Raw genomic sequence first — 24,944 nt, forward strand, 5'->3', positions numbered from 1 at the left:
AAAGATTGACAAAAGGCCGGAGAACTCTTCTAGATTAAAAGATACCAAAGAGATATAACAACTAACTGCTAACATGTGATCTTTGATTGGATCCTGGATTGGTGGGAAAACAGCTATGATAAAACATTATTGGGATAATTGGGTAACTGTTCTTATTTCTCCTTCTACTTTATTTATTTATTTATTTCCAACTTTAATTTTAGGCTCAGGGGTACATGTGCAGATTTGTTACATGGGTAAACTGCATGTCACAGGGGTTTGGTGTACAAACTATTTCATCACCCATAGTAAGCATAGTATCCAATAGGTAGTCTGCAATCCTCACCTACCTCTCGCCCTCCACCCTCAAGAAGGTCCTGGTGTCTATTGTTTCCTTTTTTGTGTCCATGTCTACTCAATGTTTAGTTCCCACTTATAAGAGAGAACATGTGGTATGTGGTATTTGGTTTTCTGTTCCTGTGTTAATTTGCTTAGGATAATGGCCTCTATATGAATTCATGTTCCTGCAAAGGACATGATTTTGTTCTTTTTTATGGCACTGTAGTATTCCATGGTGCATTATTTACCACATTTCCTTTAACAAGTCCACCATAGGTGGGCATCTAGGTTGATGCCCATCTTTATCTTTGCTATTGTGTCTAGTGCTGTGATGAACATATGCATGTGTCTCTATGGTATAATGATTTATATTCTTTTGGATATATATCCAGTAATGGGATTACAGGGTAGAATGGTAGTTCTATTTTAAGTTGTTTGAGAAATCTCCAAACTGCTTTCCACAGTCTCCCAGGCTGGAGTGCAGTGGCGCAATCCTGGCTCACTGCAACTTCCGCCTCCCAGGTTCAAGAGATTCTCATGTCTCAGCCCCCCAAGTAGCTAGGATTACAGGTATGCACCAACATGCCTGGCTAATTTTTGTATTTTTTGTAGAGAGAGGTTTTTGCCATGTTGGCCAGGCTGGTCTTGAACTCCTGGCTTCAAGTGATCTGCCCCCCTTGGCCTCCCAAACTAAGTGTGATGATTATATTATAGTTATATGTAAGAATGCACTTGTTCTTAGAAAAAACAGAAAACTTAAGTATTTAGGGTTGAAGAGTTATGATGTCTATGGCTAATTATTTTAGCAAAAAAGCATGTGTGTACATGTGTGTATATATATGTATATATATATAAAACACATAGTATATGTAGTATGTACGTGTGTGTGTGTATATGCATATGTATGTGTATGGGAGGATGTAGGGAGGAAGAGAGAAAGGAAGGGGGGAAAGGCAGGAAGGGAGGGAAGGGAAGAAATAGAGAATGCACAGTGGGACAAAATGTTAATAACAGGTGAATCTTGAGAAAGGGTATATGGGTGTTCAGTAGTATTCTTGCAAATTTCTGTAAGCTGGAAATTTTTCAAAATAAAAACTTAAGTGGAAAAAGAAAACAAAAGCAGCTAGAATCAAATAATCCAGTAGGCATTAAAAAAACAAAACAAAACAGGTTTTCTGATCCTTTGAGATCTAGGCAAAGAACAGGGTAGGAAAAACTTCCAACCTTCCTCTACAACATTAAATTCCTTGATTCAATCTATCAAACTCCTCTAAGTAGGATGGGATTATGTTATCGAAGATACAGTTAGCCCCCGCTTACTCCTGCAGGATATGTTCCAAGACCCCCTTGTGGATTCCTGAAACTGCAGATAGTACTGAACCTTATATATATACTGTGTTTTTTCTTATACATACATACCTATGATATAGTTTAATTTATAAATTAAGCATAGTAAGAGCTCAAAATAATAATGAAATAGAACAATTATAACAATATACTATAATAAAAGTTATGTGAACGTAGTCTCTCTCTCTGTCTCAAAATATCTTATTGTACTGTACTCACCTATTTGCAGACTACAGGTTGACCACGGGTAACTGAAATATCGGAAAGTCAAATTGTAGATAAGGGGGGACTATCATACACAGAAAGGCATCACAGGTATGCCACTACTATATCCAGCCCCTTAATTTCATTTCATTTCACTAAAGAGTGTATAGAGGTCACTTACCTTGCCCCACCAAAATAGCCATCTTGCATTTTTCGGAGTGCTGCCAGGATACTTGAATTCAAGCTTGTTCCATCTTCATCTTGAAATGAACAGAATTTTAAAACAATCTTTGTGGTTTTAACTCTGAAGTAGGGAGAAATCTTGTAATTATCTCAAATCAACATTCTGGTGGTTACAATACAAATGAGACACTCCTCATTGACCACCCTGATTTTAATAATTCATCTGAGAGCCAACAACACTTAAGAATGGGCAAATGGTAAGGGATGATAACTGATAGACAGATTTCCTCAAAGGCATTATCTTATTTGTCAGCATTATCTTATTTGTCAGAAGTACTTAGCACAGTGTCTGATGGCAGAACACTGAATGACTACTGAATGCTGATAATACCAGTAGCCACTACTTGTTGAATGTTATGTGCCAAGCACTGTGCTAAACATTTTATACACATTATCTCATATAAAGAACCTTGGCACATATGTCTGTGTATAGGCATAAAAAATATCTAGAAAGCTAACAATTACCTGATTTTATGTGGAAGTAATCATACTACATATACTCTTTCATGATCTGCTTTCTAACTTTACCTTTGTAATAGCTAAAAATAATTCTTACTAAATTTAGACTTTTATATTATAATCAACACTGTAATGAAGACCATTGTACCTACATCTTGATGCACTTATTCTATTATATCCTTAGGTTAAATTCTTACAAGTAGAACTATTAGGACAAATGAAACACTTACTAAGTAAATTTACAGAGACTGCCAAATTACCCACTATAAGAGTTGTGCCAATTATATTTCCACCAACAGTATAGAAAGACTTTTTCCTACCCTTTTTTTTTTTTTTTTTTTTTTTTTTTTTTGAGACGGAGTCTCGCTCTGTTACCTAGGCTGGGGTGCAATGGCTTGATCTCGGCTCACTGCAAGCTCCGCCTCTCGGGTTCACGCTATTCTCCGGCCTCAGCCTCCCGAGTAGCTGGGACTACAGGCGCCCGCCACCACGCCTGGCTAATTTTTTGTATTTTTTTTGTTTTTTTTTTTAGTAGAGACGGGGTTTCACCGTGTTAGCCAGGATGGTCTCGATCTCCTGATCTCGTGATCCACCTGCCTCGGCCTCCCAAAGTGCTGGGATTACAGGCGTGAGCCACCGCGCCAGGCCTTTCCTACACTTTTAACAACAATGGGCAATAATCTTTTAAATTTTTCTTAATCTGATAGGTAAAAGAAGAAGATATTGTTTTAATTTTATTGCCAATAAGATTATGCATATTTTCACGTATTTACTAAAAATCTGTATTTCTTTTATGAATTGCCTGATCATGTCCTTTTCCCATTTTTCCATTAGGTAGTTTATCTTTTTTCAATTGACTTTCAAGAGTTTTTCGTGTTTTGTGGATATTACCCTTTTCGCTCTCATGTGTATGACAAATACTTTATCTAGTTTATTATTTTTCTTTCAACCGCATCCACAGTGCTTTTGATATAAAAGATTTCATTTTCATGTTTCAAAATCTGACAATATTTTATTTTTGTGTCTTGCAAAGGACAGCTCTCTTCAACCTAAGATAACAAAAATATTCCTATATATATATATATATATATACATTTTTTTTTTTTTGAAATGGAGTCTGGCTCTGTCATGCAGGCTGGAGTGCAGCGGTGCAATCTCGGCTCACTGCAACCTCTGCCTCCCGGGTTCAAGTGATTCTCCTGCCTCAGCCTCCCAAGTAACTGGGACTACAGGCGCGTGCCACCACACCTGGCTGTATTTTTAGTAGAGATGGGGTTTCAGCATGTTGGCCAGGCTGCTCTCAAACTCCTGACCTCAAGTATCCTCCCGCCTCAGCCTCCCAAAGTGCTGGGATTATAGGTTTGAGCCACCCCGCCCAACCTCCCGTATTTTTTTCTAAGACTCTCACAGGTTTATTGTTTATGTTTAGCTCTTTAATCTATTTAGAATGTATTTTTGCAAAAAAAGTAAAGTAGCAAGCCTAAATGAATTATTTTCCCAAATGTATTTATATTAAATTTTGTCTCTATTTGAAATTCTATCTTCATCATTGTTTTAATTACAATGGATCTTTCACTTTCTTTTTAAAAATCTGGTTATTCATTTACATTTTCTCTTACATATGAAATCAAGGTTCAGCTTGTTCATAAAAATTTATGTTTTTATTATTATTGGGAATTGCCTGAATTGATATAATGAAAGTGGGTAATTTCTCAATATTAACTATTTATGTCTAGGAACATGGTGTACCTCTCTACTAATTAAAATATTTTATTGTCTTCAATAGTTTTATAGTTTTTCTCATACACTTTTATAAGTGTTCCTATTCAGCTTATACTTGTATTCTTACTTTTCTAGAAAATCTGTCAATTTTATCTAGATGTACAAAATTGTAGTTGGTATTCTTTTACAGTGTTTAAAGTCTCCTCTATTTCTGTTGCTATATCTCCTTTGTCTTTCCTAACACTTTTATTACCTGTTTTTTTCTTTACTCTGAGTTCTACTTTACCAGATATTAATGTAGCTACTTCTGCTTTTTAAAATTAATGTTTACATGGTATATCTTTTTCCTTCCTTTTCTTTTCAGTCTACATATATTGTTATATTTGAACTGATGTATTTAGGCTATTTAAAGTAATTATTGATATGTTAGGATTAAGTTTGCCATTTTATTGTTTTCTATTTGTACCTCTGTTCTTCATTTGTCTATTTTCTTCTTCCTGCCTTCTTATGGGTTACTTTTACATTTTTTAGAATGCCATTTTGATTTACCTATACTGGGTTTGACTGTTATCTCCTTCTATAGGTTTCTTAGTGGTTACTCCAGGCATTGTCTTATATATACAAACATGATGCATATATCACTCTTTACTAATGTCAACATTATACCAATTAAAGTGATGTATAGAATCTTATGTCCCATTAAGGTCCTTCCTTTTCCCCATTTATAATATACTTGCCTTGAATATTTCTTCTACATACTTTGAGAACTACATTAAGCAATGCTTATCAAGCATAATTTAGAAAATTGAAGTGGAAGGAGTTCAGGACCAGCCTGGCCAACATGGCGAAACCCCGTCTCTACTAAAAAAAATACAAAAACTTAGCCGGGCATGGTGGTGCATGCCTGTAATCCCAGCTACTGGGGAGGCTGAGGTAGGAGAATCACTTGAACCCGGAAGCTGGAGATTGCAGTGAGCTGAGATTGTGCCATTGCACTCCAGGCTGGGTGACAGAGAGAGACTCTGAACAAGAAAAAGAAAAAGAAAAAGAGGGGGGGTGGGGGAGAGAGAGAGAGAGAGAGAGAGAGAGAGAAAGAAAGGGAAAATTGAAAATTGAAGTGGAGAAAGTCTATTGTATTTACTCATATTTTCACTCCTATTTTTATTTTTTCTTTTTGATGTTTCAAGATTCCATCTATTATTATTTCCTTTCTGTTTCAAGAACTTTCTTCAAACCATTCTTTTAGGGCAGATCTCCTGCTGACAAATTCACTTAGCTTTCCTACATCTGAGAATGTCTTTTTTCCTTTTATTCTTGAAGTACACTGGATAGGGCAAAATTCTTGGTTTAAAATTCTTTTTTTTTTCAGTACTTAAAAAATGTTGTGTCGCTTCCCTCTGGTGTCCATGGTTTCTGATGATAAATTTGCTGTCATTCTGTTTGTTGCTTATAGACATGGTATTGTTTCTTTCTGGCCACTTTCAAGATATTTCTTCTTTAATGTTCAAGAACTTTATTATTATGTGTTTTGACATGGATTTTATCATGTTTAAGATTTTCTCATTTTTTAAAAAATTTGTAGGTTTATGTCTGTTACCAATTTTTCAGTCATTATTAGTTGGAATGCTTTTTCTGTTTTTCTCTCATACTTTTTCTCCTCTTTCTGAAACTTTTATAACATGAATGTTAGATCTTTTGTTATTAGTCCTACAGGTCTTTGAGGCTCTGTTCATATTTTTTCAGTTTTTTTTTTTTTTTTTTTTTTTTTTTACTGTGTTGTTCAGAATGGGTGATTTCTATAGTTCTGTATTCAAGTTCACTCTGTTGTCTCCATTCTGCTACTGGGCCTATCTAGTGAGTTGTCCATCTCAGTTATTATATTTTTCAGTCCTAAAACTTCCATTCAGTTCTTTGTATTTTCAGTTTCTTTGCTAAGACATACATTCTACTTTGTCATTAGTTTCAAGTGTGATTGTAATTGTGTGTTAAAGTGTTTTTATGATAACTGCCTTAAAATCTTTGCATGATAACACCAACATTTGTTGATATCTGTTGATCACTGACACCACACTGGCTGAAGGGGGAGGAGCTCCTCTACTTTTGGGCGAGGATGAAAGTTTAAGCTCCCCACTAGCCCTTCTCTGATACTACTCCTAAGAGGGAGAGGGATGCCTCTTCAGAGCTGTGCAAGTGTGGAAGTCTAGAGTCCCCACTCAGTCTCTGCTGACAGGGGCATAAGTGGGGCCTAGTAAAATAGGGTCTAAAAGTTTTCTGTCTCTCTAGGTTGCTCCTTTCCTGTTCCTTCAGCTAGACAAAGCAGATTTTCCTTGGGTCTTTAAAAAAACCTGTTTTTCCTTTTTTTTTTTTCTTTTTGTATTTCTGAGATGTCAGCTTCTCTAGCTTCCAGTCCAGGACATATAAGGCCCAGGATATTTACTGCTCTGCTGTTCTTCAGGTCTTAAAGTCTCTAGCTGATCTGCCTGGTTTCCAACTTTCAGAGTTTTCTTATGTTTGTTTTATATATGTCAAGGACTTTTAGCTGCACTTAGCAGGAGGAATAGGGAGAAGTGAGTCTATGCCATCTTGTCTCAAAACTAAAAGTCACTTTTTAAAAGTAGAAGTATTTAAGGATATGAAATTTCTAAATATGACTTTGACCAAATCTCATAAATTATAAGTAGTGGTATCATTTTTCATTTCTAAGAAGCATATAATTTCAAATTTGACTTTCTCTTTAATCTAATAATTATTTGGGAAAAATATAATTCCTTTATAGTTAGATTCTTTTTAACTATTCTGTGTTAATTAGTTTTATGTCATGTATCTGGCAATATCATTTGTATGATTTCTACTTTTTAACCATAAACATTCTTTGTGTGTTCTGCCTTTTTGGATACATAGTTATATATACACCCATAAATACAAAAATCAAGTTTGTTACTCCTCTATGTCTTTAATTATTTTGTATAATTGATCTGTGACATTCTGATAGATGTTGTTGTTTCCCATCATGAATATATAATAGTTTTGTGATATTGTCCCTAAGTTTTCTTAAATACTTGCTTTATACATTTAATTCACATTATTGAGGACATAAAAGTTTATATATGTTATATCATGTTGGTGTACTATTTATCAATATAAAATATCCTTCTTATCCCATTTACTGATTTTTGCCTTGAATTTTATTTGCTATTTTTGATATTAATACTGCGACCACTGCTTTCTTGTCAGCATTTACTTGATATATCTTTACATATTCTTTTCTTCCATCTTTTTTTATGATTTTATTTTAGGGATATCTATTGTAAATAGCATCCACCTGGATGCCATTTATGTATTGTTTTTGCTCTTTTATATATTACAGGAATCTTTGTCTTTAATATGAGAATTTAACTAACCCACATTTCAATGTGATCACTAATGTTTATTCTCTTTTCACCAGCACAAAATTTTCACTGGCAAAAACACACTGTTGTTGGTAATGTTTCAGGGACTGAAAGATCTTGTTTGAGGCCTGGCTCTGTCACTTACTAGCTTTGTGACTTTGGATAATGAGTACCTGCCTGAATAAGAGTGTTGTAGAGATTTCAAAATAATTAATTGAAAACACTTAGCTCAGTGCCTGGCACAGAGAAAGTATTCAGTAAATATTACAGTTATTATTGCTATTGTTATTGTTGTTTTTGTTATGTGACCACATATCAAGTACCAAAAATGCTTGATTTAAGCCTAGATCTTTAGTTTTATTCTGCTTCCCAAGCTGTGGCTATGTATCTCATCCCAACTCTCAGGTATTTCAATTCTGAAATCTCTTTGTCACTACAAATTCATGTCCCTTTATAATTGGCTTCTTCATATAAAATGTCTCTGATTCTATCAATGCAGCAACATTTACCTAGTGCTATGATCTGAATGTGCCCCCAAATTCGTTTGTTGAAACTTAATCACCAATGTGATAGCATTAAGAAGTAGGCCATCTAGTGTGATTAAGTCATGAGTGTGGAGCCATCATGGATGGGATCGGGGCCCTTATAAAAGGGCTTAAGAGAGTGGGTTTGCTTCTTTTCTGTCCCTTCTACAATGTAAGAACACATGTGTGTCTGCTGCAGAGGATGAAGCAATAAGGCACCATCTTAGAAGGAGAGACTTCAGGTCCTTCCCAGACACCAAACCTGTCAGCACCTTGATCTTGGACTTCCTAGCTCCCAGAACAGTACAAAATAAAATTCTATTGTTTATAAATTACCAACTTTTTGGTATTTTGTTATAGCTATCTTAATTCATACCTTATATCTAGTTATCCAATATCTGAGTTGGGTGTTGCTTAAAATGACTCATATCTTTCTTTTTCATTCTACTTTTATTACCTCCAATCCAGTGTACTTTCTCTTCACCTCATATGTGGATTAGTTTCTTTGACATCAGTCTCTCCTCACTACAATGTGTACTGTCACCAATAGTCCCCAAACATCATTTTTATCATATTACTCCTTGCTCAAAACCTTTTGATAGTTTCAGACTTCTGAGAAAAATCTATATTAAATATCTTTGCTAATTTTCAAGGTCTTCATTATTGAACCCTACCTTACTTTTCCCATTTTGCTTATAATTATACTCCAACACACAAACTCCACTCTATTCAGGTGGGTCACTTCATTCTCCTCTCACAGGTCAAGTTCATTCTTGCCTCTAGGGCTCACTCATGGTATTTTCCTCCTCACTTATAGTACCTTTCCTTCTGCTCTCCTGTCATCTGAATACTATCCATTCCAAAAAGCCTGGTTAAGTCCTACCTCAGTTGAGAAATTTTCTTTGTCAACTGGATCTCCTTCACTGTAAAATACTGACCTAATGGTTTAGTAATTCTTTATATATTGTCTTAAGTTGTTTCTATCATTCTTGCATATTAGCTTTTCGTCTCCAATTAGACTTTATACTTTCTGAAGACAATTCTGCAAATATAGTAGTTTTTAAATGGGTACTTGTGTTAACTGTCTTAAGTAATGAAGAAAGACAAAGAGAAGAAAGACTACCCTACTTCCTCAAATCCTGTGATATTGAAGCACTTTTGAGATGTGACCAAAATCCCTAACAGTCTATCTGGATTTTGAATGATTAATAATAAGGGATTTTTCTTTAATGAAAAGGAATTCTATATACTTTGGCAGTACAAACAGGTCTTTGGAAGCAACAGGAGAAACACAGAAAGGAAGCAGTCGCTTCAGTATTGGCTCTAGTCCTCCAGGAACTGAGAGAATAATAAAGCCTTTCACCCAGTTTCAAGTAAGCAATGTCAGGAAATCCAGTCAAAAAAAAAAAAAAAAAAAGAGGAAACGTAAGCCAAAAGCCTTTTGGCTTTTTCCCCTACTAGATTTTACAGCTTCCGTTAGGCTTTGGAAGAAGCAGCCTGGGAAATTATCTATAAAATCTTGATGTACCACTGGAGTAAGAAATATGCAGATATAGTATTACTGTCTTTAAAAATAATTGTATGAATAAAGTTTCTGAAAATTGACCTAGAAACTAATTATCTAAAGTAACCGCCAACCAAGTTTTAAATTATCCTCCACTACATTTTTTGAATTATAGCTCTCAAACTATCTGAAAACTATTCAATTGTAGCTCTGAAATTATTCTTGTATGTTGATTTATGTATTACATATAGTCTGTCTTCACCTTCTAAAGCATAAGCTCCATGAGAACGGAAACCTCATCTGCCTTATTCACTCCATGTGTCCCCAGTGCTTAGAAAAGTGCTTGGCATAAAATAGGAGCCAATAAATACTGCTGAAAGAATAAATTATAAGAAGTAGCTCTCTAGAAACAACGAGATGTTGAAGGGCTAAATCTATGACTTATTTCCAAAATACATTCGTTCCTTGCCTCATGCAGCCCTTACCAAGCATGCTGTGTGAGATGGGGAAGGTGATGGTGGGCTGGCCTGTCATCCGCCAGCGACTACAGAGGTAGGAGAGGTCTGTTCTAAGCATTTCCACTATCATCTTGTTGTCCAGAGCCAGGTAGAACTGTTGCTGGTCTATAAACTGAGACAAATAAAAATAATAGATCAGATTAATTTACTCTCACAATTATCAAGTAATATTTTAAACTACTCACATATTCAGAAGAGTATCCAAGATGTCACAGGGCAATGATACCCCCACATTTAATGTCTAATACATTCCAAAGTATCTGGGGTTAACTGGCACATATAATAATTTCTGACATTTTTACGGTATGCTGCAGTTTACGAAGTATTTTTAAGTATATAATTTTATTTAATCCTGTAATCCCCCAGTGAGGGCTTTTCTTCTTTTAATAGATGAAAAATAAGGCTAAGAGATGATACGTGGATTAGTGAAATCATATGGCTAGCAAATGACAAAGTCAGAAATAGAATCTATGATCCATTACTCTTTTGTTTATACCTACCTCAGCTGCACTATTTCAAATGTAAGATGACAAATGGGGAGTTTAAGCTTTCTTTCCAGAAAATAGTTTCTCCTCCCCATAAACACATACAATCAGGTTTGTTATTATCATGTAGCTAATAAACATCAGGCTAACAACGTGTTTAATAACAGCTAAAACAGTACCGACATTTTTGTTTAGAAGAGGATACTGAAGATTTCTATGAATGTAAAAAGGGCCCTTCCTCCAAACAAAGAAAACATAATTTAGTAGCTGAATAAAAAAGGTTGTATTTTGTTTATAAAGGACACATACAGTTTTATTTTTAACTTTTAAAAGTAAGGATTACTTTTATAAGTACTCTAGCATTTGTAAAATCCTTAGTTTCTGCAATACCCAGGGTTACTTTTGGCAGTTACAATCACTTAGTGAAACTCTGTGCTGGAAGTTCAATTCAGTTCAACTCTATAAATATTAACTGAGTAAGTTATGTGCAAGGCCTGGTGGAACTCTTTGACACTTATCCCAACTCCAGTAAATGCTTTATTTCTCCAATGATTTTCTTTTATTTCCATTCATCTCAATGCACATTCCAGTTTATTTCACCCACCTGTGGAGTGAAAGTAAAGATAGTTTTCCGAATGTCATAGAGTTTTGAAGTTCCAAGCACTCCCATGTGTCTGTAGGGTCGTCCACTGAGTTTCATTCTATTGTTGCATCCTGATACAGAATTGAGAAATGGTAAAAATATTTCTAGAGCACAAATCAAATCAGCAAACATTTTTACATATATATATATACACACACATACACAATGTATGTATATACATATAGACACACACACACATCCACTGTATTTCCTTGAATTTAAATTGTCTTCTTTTTACAGTTTAGCATTCTGAAATTGGAATCCAACCTATAATTGAGATCTATGTTAAATGTAGCTGAATTTCTTTTCGTCTTCCAAAAGGGAGTTATAAAATCAATACCTCTTACGATGAGAAAATAGTTTATTCACACACACATTTTTCTTTTATATCATAGGATAACACTGTTTATATTGTTCTGAAACTGTTTTACCCAAAACACATATTAAATATGCTTTCATGTCAGTACTGACAGGACTACTACTTTTTTATTTTTTTGACTAGAACACATTGTTCTTGGGAATTTAATTTTTTTCATTTGCTTTACGTAAGTGTTATACTTATCAAATATGCCAGTTTTAGTGTTGCTTTACTCTTAGGGGGCTAGCATCAGAGAATTGTCAAAGCCTTGGTCATATTCCAGGGTCCATGCAGTAAAGCACACATTTTACCTGAGATTGATGTCACAACCAGGTTTTCCCACTACTCCTTACTTTTTGTTTCTATTTAATACTGCAAAATATATACAACATAAAATTTACCATTTACCATTTTAATAACCTTAAGTTCAGTGGCATTAAGTACATTTACATCATTGTGCAAACATCACCACCAACTATCTCCAAAACTCTTTCATCTTCCCAAACTGAAACTCTATTTATTGAACAGTAAGTAACTTTTCATGTCCTCTGCTTCCCAGCCTCTGGCAACCACTGTTCTACTTTGTATCTCTATGAATTAGGTATCTCATATAAATGGAATAATACAATATCTTTCCTTTTGTAACTAGCTTATTTCATTTAGCATAGTCTTCAAAGTTCATCTATGTGTAGCATATGTCAGAATCTCCTTCCTTTTTAAGGCTTAATAATATTCCATTTTGGGTATACATTTTGTGTATACATTGCATATTGTTTATCCATTCATTGATGGACATTTGGGTTGTTTCCACTTTTTGGCTATTGTGGGCAATGCTGCACATTGATGTAGAAAATGTTCAAGTTCCTATTTTTACTTCTTTTGGATATATACTCAGAAGTGTAATTGCTGGATCATATAGTAATTCTATGTTTAATTTGTTTGAGGGACTGCCATACTGTTTTCCATAGGGGCTGACACATTTTACATTCCCATCCACAGTACACAAGAGTTTTCATGTCTCCACATCCTCATGTTGGCTATTCAGGGTCCCTTGAGATTCCATATAAATTTTAGAACAATTTTTCTATTTTACAAAAATCATCATTTGGGCTCTTGATAGGGCTTGCATAGAATCTGTTGATAGCTTTGGGTTGTACTGGTATCTTAACAATATTATGTCTTCTAACCCACAAAGACAGCATGTCTTTCCATTTATTTGTCTCCTCTCTATTTCTTTTAGCAATGTTTTTCCATTTTCAGTGTACAAGTCTTTCACCTCCTTGGTTAAGCCTATTCTTAAGTATTTTATTATTTTTGATGCTATTATAAATGGAACTGTTTTCTTAATTTCCTTGTCAAATTGTTCATTTTTAGTGTATAAAAATGTAACTGACTTCTGTGTGCTGATTCTGTATCCTATAAGTTTGCTGAATTTGTTTATTAGTTCTCACAGGTTTTTTTTTTTTTTTTTTTTAATAAAACCATGTCATGTGTGAATGGAGACCATTTTAATTTTTCTTTGCCAATTTGGATGTCTTTTATATCTTTTTCTTGTCTAACTGCTCTGGCTAGAACTTCCAATGATGGCCGACTGTGATGGTGTGTGCCTGTTGTCCCAGAGACTAAGGTGGGAGGATCCCTTGAGCACAAGAGTTTGTGACCAGCCTGGGCAACACAGTGAGACGTTGTCTCAAAAAAAAAAAAAAAAAAAAAAAAAAAAAAAAAAAAAAAAAGCTATGTTGAATAGAAGTCTGTGTGTCTGTTTTATTTTTTTCTTTTGTCTTTTATTAATTTTATTAATTTACCAATTAATAACAAGTCATGGTTTTCTAAGTCATGTCTTCTTTTTTCAATGCTGAATACGGTGTATAAAGAATTGTAGAGGCTCTGGATGACATTATTTCCCTCCAGAGAAGATTCAGTTTATTTTAGTAGGCAGATACAGTATAAGCAGATCTTCTTAGCCCAATCAGGAATTAAGAAGATTGTGTTTTAGGATTTGTATTTGAGGCTTTCTAAGAATTTGTCTATTTATGGTTTTTCCTTACTCCTAAGGTGTAGTCCATTCTTTAGGGGTTTCAACTGAAAGCCCAAGGTGTTTATCACAGCCCCTTCCACATAGGAAGGTCCTGAAATGCAATTTTTGTCTCCGTAGAACAGTGAGACTTCCTGCTTAGTTTCTTGGCCCCTTACTTCATGCAAGCAAAACTTAAGAATCAGCAAATGCCTCAAAGGTAAACTGCACAGAGAATAGTGAGTTTATTCTTTGAGTGTCCCTTCTGTCCAAGGTTTTAGTTTCTCAAGTTCTGGCTGTTGTAATTACTCTCTGAAGCCTTCACTCACCTTCATTTTTAAAATTCAGCCATTCCAATTATTCTTAGTATGACAGCCCAATACAAGCTATTTCATCACAGCTGGAAGCTGAAAGTCTACCTTTTTAGCTATGATATAATATACATAATTCTACCATTCTTGTTTATACACATTATAGTACTTCTAATTGTTGTTTTGCCACCACAGATTATAATGTAGTGAACATCCTTGAATATATGCCCTTGTGTACTTGTACGAATGTTATATAGGATAGATTCTGGGCTGGGTGCAGTGGTTCACGCCTGTAATTCCAGCACTTTGGGAAGGAGGCCAAGGTGGGCAGATCACAAGGTCAGGAGTTCGAGACCAGCCTGGCCAACATGGTGAAACCCCGTCTCTACTAAAAATACAAAAATTAGCCAGGCATGGTGGCAGGCACCTGTAATCCCAGCTACTTGGAAGGCTGAGGCAGGAGAATCAGCTGAACCTGGGAGGCGGTGGTTGCAGTGAGCCGAGATCGCGCCACTGCACTCCAGCCAGCCTGGGCAACAAGAGCAAGACTCCATCTTGGGGGGAGAAAAAGAAAAAGAAAAGGGTAGATTCCTAGAAGTAAGGTTGTTGGTCAAAGACATGTGCATTACATTTTTTTATAGGTAATGCCTACCTGCCTCTAATTTACACTACCAGGAGTGCTGAGAGTGTCCACATCTCCACATATTCATCAGCACTGGATATTGGCAATCTTACCTTTTGTAAAATTGATGGGCAAAAAATTACATAGCACTATTCTTTTATCTTACATTTTCACCATTGGTGAGGTTGAAACTATGATAACTTAAAAAATATAGTACTAGGAAAGAAGAAACAGTGATCAGCAGCACCAAAAAGTAAGATTAAAAGTATCCACACATGTGAGTGAGTATATGCATGTACAGTAAATTATAAAGGTGGAACTTCAAAACAACCTATATAAGAACTATTCAATCAGTAGTGCTGGAACGATTGGTTATTTGGCAAAAAGTCAGATTTTTACCTCATTGGATAAACTAAAATTAATATTATAGCCTAAGACTTAAATGTAAAATTGTAACCATAAATAACAAAGAAAATGCAGTGAAAATGTATTTGACCTAGGGATGGGACTATCTTTCTAAGTGTAACAGCAAGGAAAGAATCCAAAAAAAGAGAAAATTTTACTACATAAAATATAAAACTTCTATACATGAAAAGCAGCACAAAATTAAAGGGCAAATAACAAAATAGCAAAATATTTCAATAACATGTGGAAGAGAAAGTGTCAGTATCCCTAATATATTTAAAAATACCTCATGGAAATCAGTAAGAAATCAACAAGTATCCAGTAGAAAAATGGCAAAAGAATATAAGGAGACGATTTGCAAAATTAACAGAAAAAGGCTATTTATGAAAATAACTTTTGAAGAAATTACGTTAATACAGCTATCAAACTGGATTGTAGGTGGCTACTCACCAAAATGTAACAGAGTTTATCATATACCGTTATTTTTCAAGAAAAACAGAATGCAAAATCCATTCTTAATGATATCATTTTTCTAAAAACATGTTTGTACTTATTTTATTTAAAATGTTTGGAAACAAATATGCCAAAATAAAAGGTGGCTTCCTCTGAGTGGTGGAATTACAGGCGATTGTTATCTTTTTCCTTTGTGCTTGTCTGTTTTCCAGTTCCCTGCAGTCAATGCATACATACCAATTTGTAATCAGATAACTTACAACTTATGAAATTTGGAGAGAACCAGAATAGCATACTTATTCAGATAGAATTAGGAGATAAATTCATAATTCTTGAAGGACTGAAAAATATATCTGATAAAATGGATGTATCTAATATTTAAAGATTTGTACACAGGCAAGAAAATAATTATCTAAAAGAAAGTAACAGACTAGGAAATATATATAAGTCTCACTGATAAAAGCTTACCATAAAATATAAATAATTGATAAATATATACAGAAATGTGCAGATCCTATTAGATAAGCAAGCAATTGTAGACACATAGTTTCAAAAAAAGAGGTAAAGCAAAAATAGAAAAACGTACAGGTCCCTGGGAATTAAAGATAGAAAATTAAAATAATTTATACATACTAAAACCTACTTATCTAACAAAAATAAATAAAACTCCAATGTTAGTGGGGTAGTAAAAAAGAAAGGTATATTTTATATCTTAGTTATGTCACTATGAATTAGTTCGTCTTTGTAAATAATCATCTGGCAACATGTAACAAGAGCTAAAAAGCTGTTCACAAGCTTATCCAGAATCCCTTTACTGAGAATATACAATTAAGAAAACAGTGGTCTATATAAAGGCATTTATAGAAGGATAAAAATTCTTGAAAATATTCAGCTAATAATCAGGAAACAATTACTTTGATTTGATGAAATACTATATAGCTATTTCAATAATGTGGAAATGCATCATGAGAGAATAAGTGAAAACAAACAGAACACAAGTGAATATAGGCATGTTAAAGATAACTATTAAAATGTATCTATATGCACTAAGATTAGAAAAGAATTAGCATTACATAAAGATTTGAACTTAATATTTTAAGTTCTTACTTTCACAAAGTTGATTAATCTCATAATTTAAAAAAATAAAAAAAATGTTTTGGAACTGACAATGAAATACTGAGCATTTGAGGGGAGAAAGAGAACTCTGTTTAGTTAACATATATAAACAAATACACCTGTTAAAGAAATAGCCCTTTTTCCTTCATGGAATTATGGTTGTCATTTGACATACCCTTAGGGCAATTTTTTTATTGTGAAACTGTTGCAATAATAGAATTTTGAATAGTCACTCATCTGACTGATAAGTTATCAAATGTTGCCTCATCTATCACGCTTTTCCTGACTTCCCCAGGCAAATCTATCCCCTTTCTTCTGTGTTTTATATGTAACACCATGGTCATAGCATTTATAAGATTGTACTGTGATTATTTAGTTGCATGGCTATGTCTTCCATAGCATCTAGCCCAGTGCCTGGTACATAATAAGTGAGCAATAAATGCTTATCAATGAATGAATGAAGCAAATGAAAGAATGTATCAGGAAGATAAATGTCCACTTGTCACTTGAGTCCTTGGAATGTTTGATCATCATTAAGTTTTTATTTCCTTTGGCTAGAAAATAAGAACTTAGTAAGAGGCCCAAGATGGAGTCTAGGTTTTGAAAAAGTAAATAGTAAGGAGATTGCTTCTATTTGTTGGAGAGACCTGATGTGAGGCAGGCAGATTCCATAAATGATGGCCCAGAGCTTAGAAGTTACCTGTTTCCCAGTAAGATATGCCGATTTAGAATAATAGATGCAATGAGGCAATGGGTAAAATTAACCTATTAACTTTTGAGTGAGAGCCAGAGAGAATCAGGTCAAAATCACCAACAGGACTTGCATAAACCCATTACTGCAGAGACTTCTAAGAGTTACAAAGAAGGTGACTGTAAGATCAACTAGTACTCAAGTGGGTAAAATGTTGGCTAAATAGGGAAATACCTTCCTTATCTCAAGGGATTTAGTGCTAGTGGACTAGTATCTGGAGGCTAGAAGTGCATTATAGGTCTGGGGTGACAGGGAATGGCCAAAAAAAATAAAAACAGGAAGCAGGTTCTGGGAAGGGGTGAGGTATGTAACCCACCTAGCAAAGCATCCACCCAAATCAGCCTCAGAAGTTTCAGGAGCCTTGACTTGGTATTTACCTCAGTTAGGGTTGAGTAAATAGAGGGAACCAGGAGTATTTTATAATATTCAAGCTAATTTGTGGCTAGATTTTAGAAATTTATTAGGATCTGAGACATATTCAACAAATTTGTTAATTTCTATGTGTATATATTTTAGTTTTTCATTATCTTTTTAAAGCAAAGTTTCTTTAGAAAATTCTAATCATGTTATATTTGAATTTTTAGGAAAGGGACATTCCTACATCATAGCTAAGATGGAAGAAAGAAATCCATATACTCCTAAAGCCAGATGCCATGTTAATAGCTCCGGAATGCAAGGAGTTCAAGCCTTGTTGGCATTAAATATATGTTCCTAGAGACAGACAAAAGTCAGCTCTGACTCTTGGTCCTTTCCTCCTTGGTTGATTCCCTCTCAATTTAGAGAAAGAAATTAAGTGACTGGAGTTAAGTGCCAGAGAAAAGGGAAGGAGACTGGTTTTAAGCTGGGAATACTTGCCTTAACTGTAATTACTAACATACCATTCTTGGGTGATAAAAAAGTAAACACACACACACACACACACACGCACACACACACGCGCGCGCACACACATATACAAACTAACTTCTGGGTTTGTAAGTGGCAATCCACTACCTAAGATCCAATCTTTTACAAATCTACTCCCTTGTGGTTTAAGATTGTATTACTTTTCTATTGGTTCTATAACAAATTACCACAAACTTGGTGGCTTAAAACAACACAGATTTATACTTCTACAGTTCTTGGCATCATGAGTCCAAAATGAGCATTATGGGACTAAAATCAAAACCAAAGTGTCAGCAGGGTTGATTCCTTCTGGAGGCTCCAGGGAAGAATCTATTCCTTGCCTCTTCCAGCTTCTAGATGATGTGGGCATTCCTTGGCTCATAGCCTTATCACTATAATCTCTTGCTTCTGTTGTCACATCTCCTACTTTTATAGTCTGGTCTTCCTCTGATTCCTTTTATAAGGACACTTGTGATTACATTTAGGGACCACCTGGGTAATCCAGGATAATCTCCCTATCTCAAATGAGTCCATTTGGCCATATAAGTTAAGGTTTATAGGTTCCAGGAATTAGGACTTGTATATCTTTGGGGAGTCATTATTCAGTCTTCCACAAGAGTAGTTTAGAATTTCTTTTAGATAACAATATAGTAATTTGTTTAATGCAAAAAATCTATCACTAAGTTTAATATGTGAATTAATTAAAAAAATAAGTACTAATTAAAAATAAGTATTATATTAAGGAATCTTTTATATTATCAACTAGTTCATTAAATGACAAAGTATAAAAGACCTAAAAACAAGTTCCTTGGCTATCATTCCATATAAAATAAGCAAGTATTTGAAAAAGAGGTATAGGCTCCAAGAAAGGAGAGAACATGTTATTTAAGCACACACTTGGAATAAAGATACAATATTGGCTGATAATAGTCATGCCTTATGTACCCAAAGGGTTCATAAAACACACCTAAAATTATCAGGCCTGCTCAGAATAGAGAAGGTAAGAAAATTGGATTCTAGAGACTCTAAATTCCTTCTCAGATCCAGCTTAATAAAGCAATACACAATCATGAAGAAGAAAAAAGGATGGAAACCAGCCTATAATGAATAATGCTTTGATTCTAGCAGGCTGGCCAATCTCCTTACCTAGGCTGGAATAAATGTGGCTGAGAATACGAGCTGGTTGTACTCTGATGGGGTATACCTCAGCAATGGTCTCCACGTAAATTCCCTTGTCCTTCAAAATGGTCTTGATTTCTTCTGTTTCAGCTAGAATGGAGACTAGAGGAGACAAAGAAGATGAGGTCAACAGAAAATTTTATTTCAATAGCAACTTAACAATCTCTCAAGTTATATAATTTCTTTTAAAGAGAAAAAAAGGAAATGGGAGGAAATCAACAGTTATTGAGGAACTTTGATAAAATAAGTATCATGCTAAATAATATTATCTAAAAGGAAAAGGAAAATGAAAAGATCTCAAGACTAGAGCATTAGATTTTGCTTTTTGCCTAAATACTTATGTGCTCCTAGAGAATACCACACTCTTTTTATATCTAAGATTCCATGTTTAAATGGGAGAAAAATCCATCATGAGATTTGGTATAGCTTTGGTAAAAACTGATTCCCCGAGTTCTTTTGTATCAGTAAACCTAAGGTCAGAGCCAGGTATGTGGGGGTAATAAAGAACACCCTAATGACAAGAGTTGCCTATAGCTAGAGAATGATAGAAGGCATGGTGAATTGGGGATAACAATTTGAGTCATCAACATATAGAAGGTATTATAGTTGAAATTGTGTGTTTTTTAGGTGGCAGGTAGGGGGTGCTGGGGAGAGATGGGGGATGAAACTTCTCTAGATTCAGAGCCTGACAAGCCTGGACAGCTCTCTTTTCTTCCTCTTATACTCCTGTCACTGAAGTAGGAAGCCCAACTACAAGAGAGGAGGCTAGGCCAGCTTCCTGATTCTTCTTTTCACTTTCGCTATATGGAACAGACACCTGGCTGGGGGCCAGTAATCCAATTGAGGCTTTAGCTGTCTTGACACTAAGCAACTGTGGCAAATGTGCCCTCTACTCCTGCTCCTCTAGTGCTGGTAGATGTGATGGATTGTTCACAGGAAAAAGAATGCACTGCTTGGCTTACCATTATTTTCTACATTGAGTTTTTGAAGCAAAGGCTTAGTTAACAAAGTGCTACTTTGCCTTCCTTTGCCATTATCCTTTGTGTATTTTTCTATCTTGGGAACCTCATGCTAATGGGCTGCTGTTGTCTGGGCCAGGATAGCAGGATATGTTGATCACAGAGTCCCCTGGACATAACACCATCTTGATTACTTCTAACTGAAAACATGAAAATAAAAGAGATTCTTCAGGGAAAAATATGCAGAGGAAGAATGATAGGGGGCTGAGGACAGTCCAGGAAAAAACATATGGCAATTCATTCATTCATTAGTAAACATTTATTAAGTACCTCAATGGATGAGGTGCTATGCTAGTCACTGGGGATACAGAAATGGATAAATTAGTCTTTCCCTCAAGGAGCTCACAGTGTAACCGAAGTGGCATACACATGGATTGTAAAATGACCTGCTAGGTATATAGAGATAAGTGCACAAAACTTTATGAGACCATCCAGGAGTGACACCTAGGTAGTGTGGGGTTGGGAGGAGTAGTATCAGGAAAGTCTTCTGCAAAGTGTTGATGCCTAAACTGAGTTTGAAATAATGAATAAGTTAGCTAGGAGAAACAAGGGATTAGGAAGGATATAGCCCTTCTAGGAAGAGAGTCCAGAATGAACTTATCAAGCACAGAGATGAAAAACAGCATGGCTGCATGTATAGAGGGAGGTGGGAAGAACCACATACACTTCAATATTGCTGTAGCATAATATACCTTGCATAGTGGCAAAAGAAATGGATCTGGAAAGATAGACAGGAGTTAGAGCATCGTGAAGGGCATATGCATCACTTGAAGGATTTTGTATTTCATCTTTGGGCCATGCTTTCCAAACTGCTTTCTACTGAGCCTTAGGATTCTTCATGGGAATTGATTGTAAGAGTAGAGGGGACTGAAGGACAGTCAAGTGAACAATACTCTGGGGCCCCAGGAGTACCTTCAACCCAAGCAACTCATTTTTTTGTTTTATAAAATATTTAGAAAATTCTTATTTAGTGCCTCTTATGTGCTAGGCACTGCCATATGTTAAGGACATGATCCCTACATGGAAAAAATGAGACGGCTACAGAGTCCTCCTAGAGGCCTGAATAGAAGTTAACCTGCAACAGGATATGGTAAAGGTAAGGAACAAATTGTTCCAGACAGAAGAAATAGCATGGGCAAAGGCTCAAGGGAACAGAAAACAAGGCAGAGCTAGGAATTATAAAAAGCCCTTTATAACAGGAACATGTAGCATAAAGGGGCAGTGATAAAAAATGAAGCTGGAGATGGGGTCGGGGCTAGATCTAAAGGGTCTTGTAAATCATATTAAGGAGACTGCCAATGGGAAGCCCTTGTAGAGGCATAATCAGAGGAATACCATATTAATACCTGTACCTTAAAAATAGTACATTCAGATTGACAGAGAATAAACTGATAGACTGTAGTAAGACAGAGAGACCAGCTAAAAAGTTACTACAGGGCCGGGCGCTGTGGCTTACGCCTGTAATCACAGCACTTTGGGAGGCAGAGGTGGGTGGATCACCTGAAGTCAGGAGTTCGAGACCAGCCTGGCCAACATGGTGAAACCTCATTTCTACTAAAAATAAAAAAAAATTAGCCAGGTGTGGAGGTGCGTGCCTGTAATCCCAGCTACTCCGGAGGCTGAGGCAGGAGAATTGCTTGAACCCAGGAGGCAGAGGTTGCAGTGAGCTGAGATTGCGCCACTGCACTCCAGCCTAGGCGACAGAGTGACTCCATCTCAAAAAAAAAAAAAAGTTACTACAGTAATGCAAGGAAGAGATGTTGACTACCTCCATTAGGATCAAGATATTGGTACTGGAGAAAACTGGATGGATCTCAGAATTATTTAGGAAATAAAGCAGCCAGAACTTGTTAACTGTTGAATGTAGGAGATGAGAGAGAGGATTCCCTAGGTATTTACTTGTGTAACTGGGAGGATGGTGTGTCATTTAATGACACAGGCATATAGGAGGAAAAGCAGGTATGGGTGATGTAGTACTAGGAGGGTATAGCTGAATAATTTTAGACATGTTGAATAAATTTACAGGGCAAGTGAGACACCCAAGTGAGGCTACCTTAAAGGAAGCTGATACAGATTCAGGAGTCATTAGCATAGAAAGAGATGAGATGGGTCAAGGAGAATATATAGAGAAAAGGAGAAGCGGACTTAGAATATAACCTTGGAAAATGCCAACATAAAAGACATGGGCAAATGAAGAAAAACTGAGGGTGAAGTGGAGGAGTTCTTACATCATGGCTTGTATTTCGTCTATGGTATAGGAGGTGAGATCATCTTCTGAGAGTGAGGGAAGAAGTAAGAAGGTGGAAAGAGGGAAAAGGGAAGAGGGAAAAGGTTGGAATAGGAGGAGGCTGAGGAACAGAAAGAAATATTTATAGAAGCAAGAGCAGTGGGCTAAGGACAGAATTCTCATAAATACTAATAGTTAGGGGGCAAAGAAGAAGAGGAAGACCAGAATGAGAAAGAAATGTGCTTAATCTAGGTTGAAGGAAATTCAAGAGAGTATGGCATCATAGAAGACATGGGATACAGATTAAATACTCCAGTAAGATACAGATTAAAAAGTACCTACCAAATTTGGCAATACAAAGGTCACTGGTAACTTAAGCAAGATCATTTTCATAGTAGTAAGCCAGACTACAAAATACTGCAGAATAAAGGGAAGATAAAAAAGTGGAAGTTTGGATGAGAAAGAAAGAAGCTATATAGTGTAACTAGAGGGAGATGAACATGTCAGTAGACTAAACAAAATAGAACCAACAGAATGGGAGAGTTTGAGGATTCCAGGAAAGAGTAAGTTTCTAGAGAATGCTGGGGAAGAAGATAATGATCAAACATCAGAAGGAAGACTTGTCCTTGAATAGGAGAAGAAACCCTTTTCCTGAGATTGCAGAAAATGAGGCAAGGATAGGTAAGACTGTAGGGGTGGGGAGGGCTGAGACACTGACAAAGATCAGAATATTGTCAGGCATGAAGCAGCAGGCCAAGAATTAGGCTGAAAAAAAGAGGTGGGGATTGAAAACAGAGAAGGTGTGGAATAGTGGTTGAGAAGTATGAAAATGCTGACTAACAAGAACAAGGATGAACAGGAGGCACTGTAAACCTAGCTGAGTTGGAGACCACGATTTCCAGTGCCACCACTCTGCTCATTTGTGTCTTTTTTTTTCCCCAATAGCTTTTTAGCAGGCCAGGTATAGGATCAGAAAATGCAGACTGTAACACTGACCTGGGGCTGTGATTTTTCGAGTGGTTCTAACAGAAATTATGGTGCATTGGTGACTGGGAGATTTAGATGAACAACCATGAGGTAGAGAAGGGTAAACTAGGGGAAAATAGAAACAAGGGTAAAGGGAAGAAAAAGAAAGTTGAAATAATGTTATGACTATGATCACAGAGTAGAATATTGGAATTTCAGGTATCTGAAGTGAAAGAGCCTTAAAGTTTGGTCCTTTGAGTGAATGGCTAAAAGTATAGGTAGAAGGAAAGGTCACTAGAGTTATGGATATCTAGAACTTTGAGACTGAAGTGTTAGACTGCACTGACGTCAATGCTAAAATCTAGTTCTATGGCAGGATTTGGAGAGGAAGAGGAAGGCTGTAGCCAAGCCTCAAAGTCTTCAAAGAATGAATTAGAGCAACCAGGAGATCAACATAGACAGGTGGAATAAACCTCAAAGGAGAACAAGATCTCTCATGGGAAGGGAAGAGTAATGACTTTTATATAATGTTTGCTATATACATTGATAAGCAAGAACTACCTGTATGACCACATGGGATGCCAAGTATAAGAAAATTTAGAAAACACACGAGATTATTTTCCATATAGAACCAACCCCAAAGTCAAGTGATTGGAGACATCTCAAAGGAGTTTCACAACATCACATTGGATTGTGATGTTAGAGAGTAAAAACTTACCTCAAGTCTTCTACCCTAAGAGACTAGAATAATGGTGATATCATCGAGAGAAATAAGGAAGGTAGAACGATTTGCATTTCTTAGGAGAGGAAAAGGATGGGATGGAGATAAAAGAGGTCAGTTTTGTGTTTGAAATGTAAATGGCACAGAAGTTTTATAGATATTGGGACTAGAATTCTTAACATGTTTATAGAACTCAGCCTAGAGTTCTGCAGAAAGTAGATGTCCCAAATTTAAGTAAATTGTTAGGAATAAAAACAAAAGTTTGGAGTATTCTCCAAAGAGGTAATAGTTGGGGCCATGGAAGCAAATTTACTATGAAGGAGGCAGGCTTAGCTACCTAATACAGAGTGTAAATACAGAAAGACAAGAGTATAAGACTAAGTGCAGCCGGGCGCAGTGGCTTACGCCTGTAATCCCAGTACTTTGGGAGGCCGAGACAGGCAGATCACAAGGTCAGGAGTTCGAGACCAGCCTGACCAACATGGTGAAACCCCGTCTCTACTAAAAATACAAAAATTAGCTAGGCGTGGTGGTGCGCGACTGTGATCCCAGATACTCAGG

At 35.9% G+C, this 24,944-nt stretch overlaps 1 protein-coding gene across 2 annotated transcripts in view; it reads right to left on the minus strand.

The window, feature by feature from the left end:
- The window catches only part of PHKA1 (phosphorylase kinase regulatory subunit alpha 1), a 130,791-nt gene that overhangs the window by 44,456 nt on the left and 61,391 nt on the right, over nt 1–24,944 (minus strand). For both annotated transcript variants that reach the window (XM_003805252.6, XM_003805251.6), the window contains exons 14-17: nt 19,418–19,552; nt 11,318–11,427; nt 10,196–10,340; nt 2,051–2,129 (exon numbers count right to left, since the gene is read on the minus strand). In XM_003805252.6, coding sequence (XP_003805300.3) covers nt 2,051–2,129; nt 10,196–10,340; nt 11,318–11,427; nt 19,418–19,552 — 469 coding nt within the window. The remainder of the gene's footprint in view (nt 1–2,050; nt 2,130–10,195; nt 10,341–11,317; nt 11,428–19,417; nt 19,553–24,944) is intronic.

The sequence above is a fragment of the Pan paniscus genome, chromosome X, assembly GCF_029289425.2.
Source record: "Pan paniscus chromosome X, NHGRI_mPanPan1-v2.0_pri, whole genome shotgun sequence".
NCBI classification, from domain to species: domain Eukaryota; kingdom Metazoa; phylum Chordata; class Mammalia; order Primates; family Hominidae; genus Pan; species Pan paniscus.